The sequence below is a fragment of the Macadamia integrifolia genome, chromosome 3, assembly GCF_013358625.1.
Source record: "Macadamia integrifolia cultivar HAES 741 chromosome 3, SCU_Mint_v3, whole genome shotgun sequence".
Lineage (NCBI taxonomy): Eukaryota > Viridiplantae > Streptophyta > Magnoliopsida > Proteales > Proteaceae > Macadamia > Macadamia integrifolia.
This window is the reverse complement of record NC_056559.1, coordinates 15,823,599-15,836,780: the sequence shown is the minus strand read 5'-3', so window position 1 is coordinate 15,836,780 and position 13,182 is coordinate 15,823,599. Positions and strand designations below refer to the sequence as shown.

General features: G+C 36.0%; 1 protein-coding gene and 1 pseudogene across 1 annotated transcript; one reads left to right on the top strand and one right to left on the bottom strand.

Moving 5' to 3' along the window:
• Window positions 1-1,145: 1,145 nt before the first annotated feature.
• Window positions 1,146-2,892, top strand: LOC122074190 (annotated as a pseudogene).
• Window positions 2,893-4,689: 1,797 nt separating this feature from the next.
• LOC122073336 (chaperone protein dnaJ 11, chloroplastic-like) lies at window positions 4,690-5,924 on the bottom strand. Its single transcript, XM_042637910.1, has one exon. It carries the CDS (start codon window positions 5,781-5,783, stop codon window positions 5,265-5,267), a length of 519 nt encoding a protein of 172 aa, XP_042493844.1. The 5' UTR covers window positions 5,784-5,924; the 3' UTR covers window positions 4,690-5,264.
• Between the last annotated feature and the right edge of the window lie 7,258 nt (window positions 5,925-13,182).

Here is a 13,182-nt window from a genome sequence, read left to right as displayed (position 1 = left end):
TCTTAAAATCTCCAAGTGCTAGGTCTATAGAAAATTGTTTGAAGGGGAAGGGGTTTCTAGGTTTTTGGATTTTGCATAGGTATTCCTCCTATCTTCTGTTTTTCTTTTTATTTACCACAGTAGGTTATCAGCATAGGGTCAATTTTGATACATTATGGATTCCTTCAATAGCTCTTTACTGGTCTATTATTGATCCAATCTGGGTTTTCCTAAATCTTTTTTTTAATTAGTTGGAATTTGTCTCTGTTCTCTCTCTCTCAGGCAGCGGATTAACCGGAAAGCCTTTGCAGATCCAAGAAAACAGAGAGACTCTTATAGTCCTCAGTTATGTATAATACATCTTCTCTTTTTGCTTATTTCTGCATATTCTTCTCTCTTTCTATGATATCCATCACCTGACTTATGTCATTATCCTGTTGAAAATGTTATGTGTTTAATGCCTTCTTCTTTCCAATCTGGTAAGACAGTTGTTAACCCTAGAAGATATCTTCATTAAAATAAAATATGGAGGAGAAATATGCTGCTCAAGGGAAAGGAGGACTACCATGCAGTGTGCTGGATTAATGGCCAAGAAAAAGAACCAGATATGACCCATTGATAATTTTTTATCTGCACTGTTTGTACTATTTCTATGACTTTTGGAATGCTTTATATCAAAGAGTAAGGACTCGAGGTCCATGAATTCCATCACAGATCAGCCAAATTGGATTAGTATCAGTCCAGGTTGATCCTACCCTAGTTGCTTCTAGGATCAATAGTCTTGCTTTCCTTAAAATTCTGTGAAATGGATTGGCTGATCAAGATTGAAATACATCAGGGACTTGATATATGAAGCCTTGCTTTATATGATTTGTATCATGTGCCAGGGGATAGAACTATATGCCACATTCCATTCTATACTTGATGGTTACTTTGTCAGATGTTTGTGATTTCAGATATTGCTTATTATCTTGTACTTGAGAAATTGTTTTTTATCTGAAGAAATTTGTGCCTATTGATGTTTCAGAATTAGTTCCAAATTAGTGGGGGAAATAAATTTATGGGTTCTTGTCAAGGTCTCCATTCAAAGGACCAATGGATTGGCCCTTGATGTATTGCCCTTCTTATTGTATCTGTATTATAAGTGCTTGTATTTTTAATGTTAAACCATCTCTTCATTTGATTCTACAGTTGATGGGTGTGGAGGTGTTTTTCATACAGCATCCCTATTTTCTTATGCAACCAAGGATCCACAGGTTCATTCCTTTGATAGCCACTGAAATAGTTTTAACTGCTATTTGGATTTTATAACTTTACTTAGCTATGAATCTTCAGAGCTTTACTTGCTTTAATGCTATTTTCTATACTGCAACTAAATAAAGAACTTTTTCGTATGGTACTCCACTGGACTTCCTCCCCACATCCCTTTTCCCTAGGCTTTGGTCTGCATGATTATATGCTTTTACTCACAGTTAATATTGTTTACTCTGTCTTCTGTGCATAAAAGTGTGATGTTTATGAACTTTTTGTGTTTCCTTTTTCATTAAAGGGAACTCTTAATGTTCTTGGATCCTGTGCAAAAAATCCATTTGTTAAAAGAGTGGTTGTAAGATCCTTTTTAACTGCAGTTTTATTTAATAGAAAACCTCGGATGCCAGATGTGGTTATTGATGAGACTTGATTAATTTTCAGATCCAAAGCTTTGCAAGGAGTCTAAGTTATGTATATTTGTGCAGTCTTGTAGAGGCCCTTGAGGTCTTGGAGTTGGATACATATAATGTCTTACCTTTGCTTTTGATATTTTTTGTCACAAATTTAATTTGTTTTGCAATAAGTTCTTTATGTTTTTGAACTAAAAATAAAAATTTACCTTGCAGATTACTTATTTACTGGTCCAATATGTCTAATGAGATTTTTTCCTCTTATAGCTTTGGTATGAACTTTCAAAGACCTTGGCTGGGGAATCTGCCTGGAAATTTGCAAAAGAAAAAGGGATGGACATGGTTACAATAAATCCAGCAATGGTGATAGGTCCTCTTTTACAGCCAGCCCTTAATACCAGTGTTGAAGCAATTTGGAACTTAATAAATGGTATGCTAACCTATCATTGATGTTCTTTTTTCTCTTCCCCCACCCCCAAATCATAAGCCTTTTTTCTCTCTCCTATATCCCTCTCCTCCAATACATCCCAAATAATAGGTTATAGGCATGAATGAGAATGTATTATGCGGGTTATCCAAAGCCTCTTGCAAAGTTTACCATAGATAATCCAAGAGTCTTCATTTTGGGGATTTTACAAAGATAGTTCCCTACTTGTTTGGGACCGAAACTTAACCAGTTAGATGGTTGTGGGGTCGTCCATCACATGGAGCCACTGATGTTTGCCACATGACAAGTTGTAATAGATAAAGACATTGTGATAATCAGTAAAACCAGTATAATTAGTATCTTTGATTTCTGTAGTATGTCTTTGCAACTATGTTTGCACTTGTAGTCTTAGGTGGGTAGCAGAAAGTCTATTATTTGACACTGGAAGTTTCAAACTAATTTTATAACATTTAGTAGAATGTTGCATAGAATCAGATTTGCAACTTTTTTAAGATAACATGTTTCCTAAAGTGTTTTTTTTTTTTTTTTTCAAAAAAGAAAGTTCTCTAGCAACTATATATTTTATATTGAAAAATGTCATTCTTGTGACACTAGTGCCAATGTTTCATTTGCTGCAAGAGTACAAACATTTGCCAATGAAACATATGAATGGGTTAATGTCAAAGATGTTGCTGATGCTCATATTCTAGCATTTGAGACTCCTTCAGCCAATGGAAGATATATAATAGTCGAGAGATTGCTCATTATTCACAGATTGTAAAAGCTTCGCGTGAACATCCAACTTTGCCCCTTCCAGAAAAGTAAGTTTTGAAAACCCATATGTTTCCTTTCCATCCTCATTTTTGGGATTTCACAATGCACTTAAATATATGTAATGTTTACCTGCAAAAGTTTTTGCTGCCATCAACTTGCTTTTAAACCTATGTAATTTAACAGATTTAAGACTAACAAACACCAAAAAGTATTTTAATAGATGTAAGCTCGAATAGTCCCAAACCTTGGGATTCTTCAACATTGATCATGAACTTGGAATTTTCAACAACATATGGAATTATTATTATTTTTTCTAGGATTGTGAATAGTACTTTGAACACTAAAATGAATAAAAAAGAAGAGAAAAATGAGGAGGGCATGGGAGATGAGCTCACAAGTCACACACTTTCACAAGATAAATTATATTAACTGTGTAATCTGATAAGGATGGTAACATCCTTATGTAACAAAACTAAAAAATAGAAACCTACTTGTGGACAATTGCTACTTGTGAAATGTATGGAACTTTTATATATCTTTAACAAGAACTTGACTGGTATTTTTTATTTTTCCAGGTACTTGCATGGATTTTGTCTTCTACTTATCGACTTAAGGATTGACCTAGCTACCATGGCTTGTGAACTTTTATTTTGAAAAACTTATTATATTGCTATGTTAATGTGGATATGGGATTTTTTTGTCTCCATGATGAAAATATGGTTTATTTTGTTCCAATTGAACTTTTGTATGGAATGGATAGCCATTTATCAGATTCTTGTGTATTGTCTTGTGAAAATCTATCAATTTTTTTATGATATCCAGGATGAGAATAAAGAATGTAAGCATTTGCTTCAACAGGTTACATAATGAGATAAATACACAATAATATGTAATTAAAAGAAAAAAAAAAACATTTAGCAGCGTTTATTAATAAATGCCACTATAGGCCTTTTGTTTTAAAATAAAAATACACTTCTTATAGTGTCGTTTAGCCGTTTACTAACACACGCCACTATATGTTCATTTATTTAAAAAAAATATATTATATTTCACGGTGTTTAGTAATAAACGCCACTATATGCACCCGCGTTCATTAGTTAACAGCGCTGGAATGCCTTCTTATAAAGGCGGATGTAACATGATAGTGGCGTTATAATAAACGTCGTTGTACATAATATTTTAGTGGCATTTATAAATAAATGCCGCCGAAGTATTTTAGTGGCATTTATATATAAATGCCGCGGAAGAGATTTTACGGCGGCGTTTGCAAAATACGCCGTAGTTCTTTTGCGGCGGTGGATATAGTGGCGTTTGGGCGGCGTTTTCTATAAACGCCGCCATAGACATATAACGGCATTTGCACACTCTACGGCGGCATTTAAAAACGCTGCCATAGACCACATTTTTTGTAGTGCAAAAACGCTTTGGCATGGAGTTCAAGGCGATCACACACAGCCCAAGGCATTTCTGGACATTTGATGCACGCCGAATACCATATTGAGTCACAGAGGATCCAAATCCCTCCCAACCATCGAATGTATACTGAAAGGGCTAGAGGTGAAAGGGATCCAGACACACATAATGTAGTGCCCTTGTTTAAGATTTGAATCCTCTCCAAATCAAGGTCCTAGAGAGGGGACCAATGAGAAGAAAAAGAGACAGCAGAAAGAGGAATCACCTCGACTCCTAGAAGGCGAGAAGCCCTTCATCAACACTCATCCAAATTTTCATTCCTAGTATGGAATAAAACGATGCTATTTTTTTTTATTATCTTTTTGGGGTTGGGTGAAGTCAAGCATGAGGGAAAGACACAAAGACTTCACCGTTTGAATCAATCTTGGAGAGGAAATAGAAGAGAGAGATCTGTTTCTATTTATTTTGTATAATAACAATGGATCAGAACTTGAAACTCTAGTTATTACAGTTGAATCTATATAAATGTAATCACACTTAATAAAATCATTTTTCTTCCTTGTTTTTTCTTCCACGGTGCAGCGTGGCGCTGAATAGCCAATGGTCATGACTCATGACCTGTCTTCTCCGGCTATCCCTCCTTGCCTGAACTCTGAAATCCTAATTAAAACACGGGTTCTGCCCCACCGTTAAGGCCATGGATGATGTTCGGAATCGCCATTACAGGATCTCTAACGACGTCTCAGATCCCCTTGCAGAAATTTCTCCATGTAAAGCGGCGCTGCATCTTTTTAGTACCTTGTCCGATACTAGGCAGAAGGCAATTTCATCAACTCCACAACAGAGCGATCTCTGATTCTCTCCGATGCACAAAAGTGTCTTTCTTGGCTTCGGGATTCTGTTTTCTCTTACTATTTTTGAACTTGAATCACGATCGGTTTAATTCTTTGAAGTTTAAAGCAAAGGGGGAAGAAAGCCCCCCCCCCCCCCGCCGCAACCGAGAAATTTGTCTACCAGCACTGATCTGTCTCCCAATTCTTGCGAGTATAGCCAGAAAATCCAGACAAAGAAGATGCCGCTGACGCCGCCGAGTAGGTAAAGGCTGACGGTGGAGATCTATATAGTCTTTGCCGGCTGAAGAGGTCACGGTCGTAATCGGTACGCTTTTGAGGATCGGAAAGCGTAGAATAGGCGGCGTGGATCTTCATGAACTCATTAGCCGAAGTGTCTTTCCGATCTGTCGCCACCGCATCCGGATGACAAACACGAGCCAACCGCCGATACGCCGCCTTGATCTCCTTAGAGGTAGCGCCCGTTGGTACACCGAGCAACTCATAAAGCGATTCCGGCGAAGCCAAGTTGGAAGTATAAAGGTGAGGTGACCTGGTCTTCTCCGCCGTGGTGTAGGTGGCGGCGACGCGAGGTGACCGGAATCTGATACAAGATGGAGCTGGAAGAGAAGAGGTAGTGTTGCTGGAGGGTAGCTTTTGTCCGATAAAGCAGGAAGGGGAGGATGCGGCGGTCGCCATTTGATGGGAAACTTTGCAGTGAGATTATAGTTTTGAGATAGAAAAGAGGTCGTTGACGAAGAGAAGGGGGCATTTAGCTTATTTATAGTAGTAAGTAGAACAGGAGGGAGGACGGAAGTACAGAGAGAAATTGGAAGATTCGTGATATCCGAGAGAATTAACTATTAAAGAATTGATTAGTTATAAGTTAAGAGGCACAAGACCGTGTGTTATAACAATTCTTATCCATTTGGCTTTTGTACTATGGTAGTGACTCAGCAAATCCCCGATTCATCTCTATCCATATTCTCTCTCTCCTCCTTGGATCCTTCTCATCTTCACTGATCTACTTCTTCCCGTAGTCCTTCACTCCTACAGTCCTACCCCACCCCCGTTCACTCTTGTCTATTTTTATTATTTTTTGTTTTTTTTTTTTCAAATAATGGGGACCAACTGGTTTCTTGCCTGTGGAAGCTTCCATGATGAGTTAAATGCTACCTACATAAGACAACTGATATAAGTACTCTGGTGATCAATCTTCTAAGTTAGATGGGCACAGATCTTAACTTACCACATGAAAAGGGGCTGACATAAAAAATTGCAGTTAGATTTTCTGAAGGGATTCCGATGGTTGTGTAGAGGCATTGGAGAATAGTGGGGTCATTATCATGGTTCTAATTATTGATACCGGATCTGTCATATAGGGTGATTCATACAAGTTTAGCAAGTCTTAGATCTTGATATCTGGCTGATACTATATTGGTTGAATAGTATAAATGGGGTAATAGGTCGATAAAATCGTTTTCTGAAAAAATTAAGGGTATTTTTGCCTGATATAGGTGATCGAATAATGATTCATTCTGATAACATATTAGTTTTGAGGATACCATTCATTCTCACCCTTTGTCATTGATAATCTAACATTCACTCTACATTGCACCATGGATCATATTAGTCTTAACCCATCTAACTAAAAAGGCTTTCGGTATGGTTTTATTTGATACAAAGGTATAAGAGAATCTATTCATCATAGAGATCTAATCCTTTGATTAGCATAAATAATGATATATTTTATTTTATCCAATAGAGGGTTGAGAACTTAATAATAAAACTAATAACTCAATCAATGGTCACATCCCCAACAGTGACGCGAGGAGATTTTTCTCTCTCTTCAGAATTTAATCTATTAAAAGATATAATCTTCAAATTTTTTTGATGCAAAGGTATAATACCCGAACTGTATATGCATCCTCCTTTCTTCTTTTCCAGGTTTACGACTTTTGGTACCAAAAGAAATGAGGAGGACTGCATGGATAAGGTCGAAGATGGTGAGATAACCCTTATCAAAAAGATGACAAGTACTTGCAGTATAGGATGAGCCATTGAGCTTAATTGGGAGCTCATATTTTCTGTCTCATCGGTCATACTGTTTGAATGTTGGAACAATATCTGTTTAATGGACCGCTCTGTGCAATCGCTTTTATGTACAATTGTACAACTCCTTTTAGCAGACGTGTCCCCCCACCCCTCTTCCCTTTCCCAGCTCCACCTCCTGTACATCACTAGCTTAATTTCTTTCCAAATTCAAGAAAATTTAGCCATGGACGTGGACTGATGAACCTACCATTTGATCCTTTGAAATTTGAATGGTGGTTCATTCAAATCTCTCCCTTCTCCTCTTCATATCTTCACCACCAACAATTTAATTAACTGTTGCTACCATGCGATTGCTCCAACTTGTATCTAATTAAAAATTTTCAATGCTTGATTCCTAAGGATTAATGGTTCATAAACAAATATTTTTTTTAAGAACAAAGTTTTCCTTCACAGGTGGTTGAATGATGGGACAGTCCAAATGCGACCCCCACCTCCCCCCCCTATTGTATGTGGTTGCAATGGGCAATAGTGAATGGATTGGGTATTGTCGTCTTAGGAAAACTCGGTCTTTCTTTTCCTGAAATGCTTTGAAAATATGTAACCAGAGTTGGTAAGAAGATAAATTTGAACCAGTTACAAACATGATTATTTAAAGAAACAGATCGGAATCTCCCGATTTGAATTGAAATTGGATGATCTTGATTCCATTCGAAACTTGATTTCCGAATCATGAAATGGAACGGCCCTCTGCTTTGATCCGCTATGAATCAGCTGCTATGCCTGGCTGATTCTCCTATATGCATGGGTTGAATAGTCATTCTTACGATTCCCCCCTCCTCCAACAACACAGCAACAAACTCAATCTTATCCCAACTAAATTGGGTTGGCCAAATGGATCCATTTAGAGAGAGAGAGAGAGAGAGAGAGAGAGAGAGAGAGAGAGAGAGGCATAGCCCAACAAGTCAGAAGAATCTTAGCTAAATGGGTCGGCTACATAGATCTTTACCCTCCAATAGACTATGTCCAAGGTCATATTTGGGATAAGACCAAGACTATGCATGTCATTTCTCACTGTTTCACCTATGGTCATTCTAGGCCTACCACTAGCACTTGGAGCTTCTCCAATTTGAATTAGATCACTCCTTACAGGGGCATCCTTAGGCCTCCTTTGAACATGGTGAAACCATCTCAAACAACTTTCACATAGCTTGTCGTTCATCGGAGAAACTCCTAATTTGGTTCTAATATGTTCATTCCCTTTCCTAGTTTTTCCGCTCATCGATATGAACATCCTCATCTTAACTACACATAACTTGTCTATATGACACTTCTTAACTGCTTAACATTTTGCCACATACATCATAGTTGGTTGCATAATAGTCCTATAGAATTTTTCGTTAAGCTTTAAGAGGATAAGCTAGTTACACAACACTTCGGACACACCTCTCCACTTCATCCATCACACTCTAATTCTCTAAAAGACATCGTTTTCTATGCGACCATTTTTTTATAATTGTCCCCAGGTATCTAAAGTAATCACTTTCACAGGGCTTGTCGTTCATCAGCAAAACTCCTAATTTAATTCTAATATGTTCATTCATTTTCCTAGTTTTTCCACTCATTCATATGAATGTCCCCATCTCAACTACAAATAACTTATCTATATGACACTTCTTAACTGCCTAACATTCTGTCCTATGCATCATACTACAATAGTCCTATATAATTTTTCATTAAGCTTTAAAAGGATAAGCCGACCACACAACACTCTAGACGCACCTCTCCATTTCATCCATCCCACTCTAATTCTTTGTAAAACATCGTTCTCTATGTGGCCATCTTTATTTATAATTGACCTCAGATATCTAAGGTAATCCCTTTCACAGAGCTTGTTGCTCATGGAGGAAACTCCTAATTTAGTTTTAATATGTTCGTGATACATCATAGTTGATCGCGCAATAGTCCTATAAAATTTTTCATTAAGCTTTAAAGGGATAAACTGGCCACACAACACTTCAGACACACCTCTCCACTTCATCCATCCTACTCTAATTCTCTGTGAAACATCGTCCACTATATGACCATCTTTATTTATAATTGACCCAGATATCTAAAGTAGTCATTTTGTGGAATTCTTTCTCCTCAATTTTCATTATTTCATTATCCATCATAGAGTGACTTACAAAGGAAAAAATGAAAACAGAAAAACAAAATAATTAAAGCAAACAAAATACATATAACAAATCCTATAAAAGAAATCGATGGAGAGGGAGAGGTAGGGGAGTCAAACGATAGATTTGATCTATTCGTGATCCCCTTTTTTTGTGTGCATATATCAAGCCATACCAAAATGGGACCAATAAGGTGTTTAGTTTATAAAAGTCTACTATTTTCTGGTTTGTTTTGATATGTTATTGATTTCTTTTAATGGCCCCTTTATCAGTTCCTATTTTTCATAATTTTTTTTAAATATTAAATTTTATCAATTTTTTGACCAATGGTTGACGTCCAATGAATTATATATCGGTACGCTGGACACGTGGTCTTACATTGTTAATAAAAGGGATCGTCAACATGGGAGCCCCTGCCCTTAATTGGAGAATATCAAAGAGAGAGAATGTTTGTACTTTATCGGACAAAAATCTAATACCAATATCGTTTTGTAAATTGGTTACAAAACTATTTTTTAATATAAAATAATATATTATTTAAAATATTTTTTTGGCATCCGATCATGTTCATAGAATCTCTCAAACAAATATGTACAATGAGTTGGGGTTACACAATATTAAATTACATGTCCTATACCTCATTATGGGATATTGGAAAAATGGAAGATCTAATATGCAAACTGAAGAGTTAATATTGCATGACAAAATTTAGGAATATTAAATGATTAATTATCTTTTTATTTATAATAGTAAATGAAATATAGTTTGATTACATCGTCACCCATAATAAGAAATATAATAATCCCTTTTAGATTCTATATCTTCCCACTTTAGAAATAAAGTATTTGTTCAATTTTAGAAGCTGTTCTCTACCATCAAGATTTGACTTTATTTGTTTAGAAAACAAAGATTTGACCAAAAGAGGAAATCCCAAAAACGGCTTTATTATATAAGGGACAACGGAGAGAGAGATTTAGTCATTTTTTTTAGAACCTCCTCTCTTCTCTCCCATGTTTTCGCTCTCCCTTTCTTCTATCCTTTGACTGAGTGCGTCGTCTGAAGGAGAAAACTTTAATGGTAGATTGCTCTACTCCAATTAAACATGGATCGTAGCTTCAAAGTGTTGGAATCGATCCCTATGGTTGTTTAAACGTGGAAGAACGATTATCTGGAGGAGGAACTTCAATTGCAGTTCTAAGTTAAACCATTTTGTTCCATGTAATTAATTTTATACAACGATTTCAAAAGTAAAAGATCTCAATCCGATCCCTTTCGTTGCATGATTGGGTTCCAACCAACACATTTGGTTTCAGGTAGGTCAATCGGTATGGTCTCATTTTTTATAAACCTGCAAATTGTGGCTGTAGGTTTTTGCCAGTGGCTTTTAGGCATACAATGGTGGGAAAAGCTTCCATTGTCGAGCACTTTTCTTATAGTGTCCTTGGTCTTATACTTTGATACATCTTATAGTGTCCCTCACTACGGCTGGTCATTATCGTCTTAGAAGGTCCAATCCTTTATCAGCTTAACATTTCTTAGTAGAAGGCAATAAAAATACGGTGACTAGAAGCCGCCAGCTGAGACTTACTACGAAATTGTGAGAATTGTAAAGCACTCGAGTACAAAGTTTTCATCACGGGGGAAGCACAACTGTTCCATTACTTATTCATCTGGTGGGTTAGGATATAACTCATATTTCTACATATTTTCTGAAATTTAGTTTCATTTTTTTTAGGTGAATGAAAAATTCATTGAATACAGAAAATAAAAAATGAAACATCAAACATAGCCAACAAGGCTAATCCAGTGAGATGACCTTAATGAAACAAAGTCACCCTAGAAAGGAAGGGTCAACTAGAAATCCTTAGGGAGGGGGGAAAACAATAAAGGGGTGGGGAGGAACAATTATTTTGCTGAATTATTAGTAAGGAAGGCCTTGTCTGTGCCAAATAGGATGGTATGAATTTTTTTCATTTCGTGATTGATGAAATCTTTGTAACTTGACAATTACGAGTTTGGCTCACCTTCATGAATAGAAAAGCTTGTTTACCTTTAAAAAATATATATATCTATATATATATATATAAAAAAAATTTCATAAAAATAGAAGGTTCGAAATTTTTGGATATAACATTAATTATGTATCATTTATCAGTGACGATTTGGCTTTAAGAACTTGTAGCTAGGGTTTTAAGACTCTTGGCACAATCGAAGCGTTGCCCATCTCAGATCAATGCATGTCTCTTTAAATTGATTTTGCATGCTATGTGAGATTGTGGTGCAACCTACGTAGCATGTGGTCGGCCATCTGTTTTCTGATGTTTTTATTCTAGAAGGTATGAATCTTTCTTAAGAGTCTAGAACAAAGAAAGAGAATGCTTCTGGTGGCACCACCAAGTGGAACTGGATTTGGGTTTAGTTTTTTAGAAAATTATTGATAACCATAGGCATGTGCCTACCAAGTTCTTCATCACCACCATCATCATATTACGTTAGTCCAATTGGACTAATTGCTGACTAACAAATCCAATTTATGTAGAATTTCTGCCCCTTGTGCCACTTGAAAAGAGAAATCTAAGACCTCTCAAGGAAACCAAGAGTCACGTATTGAGTCCAGAAGGAAACGATGGAGTCTTCTATGGCTCTCATGTCTCTGTCTCAAAATATCACAAAATCAATCTCTAAATAGAAAATGAAATATTTTACTTTACAGTTCGTGTGTTCCACACGTTTGAACTTTCTTAATTAGTTTGATTCTATCCGTTCTTAATCCCCATTTTAATTATTTTTATTTTTTCTTTAGATACTATATTATATGTACATAGATGAGCCCCAAATGGATTGCTTTTCCATTCTCATAAAATACTTAAAGGATCATCATGATGACACCCATCTTGAAGCGTCATCTGATTACTCATCAGAAGCTATGGGAAGTTAAAACCATGGGGGAAAGCTAGGAAGAAGAAGAAGAAGTATTCTTTGAAGGAAGATATTTGCAAAAACCTGTTGGGTTTGAGAAAAAGCATGCACCATATGTGCTGATGCTATACACAAAATGTCAGCTTCTAATCACACAATTTCATGAATATTGTTATAATACATTACATCAAAAACCATAATCAATTAATTGCAGTAGCTTGGAGGAAATCACATATCCATCAAGTTGATATCTTGGGACTTTAATTAATTGATTGAGAATCACAAACCAGCTAATTACAACAAAGACAGTACTTTCTGCTGTTTTATTAGCAGTAATGGAGAAATTAGAGTTTGATCTTCTGGATGATCATCCATGTCATAATGAATGGTATATATATATATATATATATATTATATATATATAATTGATGAATAAAAGAAAAAAAAAAAAAGCACAAGCAGAAGCCTCAACGGCTGAGTAGCGAAGGCCTCAACAAAAAATACCAAGGGGGTAGTGGACAAAACATCCAACAAGAAGGATGCAACAAAAGCCAAAATAGGGGAAATTACAATGAACCAAAATGGAGGAGCACCAAAAAACATGAACTGTTACTGAAAGAAAGAGAAGTACAACTTATGAGAGAGAGAGAGAGAGGGGAATGATTTACATGGAAAATAGGAGCTTAAACCTGATACCTTCGACAAATAAAGAAAGGAAGCACCCTTGGTTAAAACATGAGTTGCCTCAACATTGAGCTCCTAAGGAACGAAGGAAAATTTTACACTATCAATGTATGTATAAATTTTTTTTTTTATTTTTTTATTATTATTTTTTTTTTTAATGTTCATAAAAATGGTTTTGGCTGTATTTGGTATCATTTATGGAGCTTGTTCCTATTTTTTTTTTTAAATGATAAAACACAAAAATGAAAAAGAGATCAAGAGTCATTTAT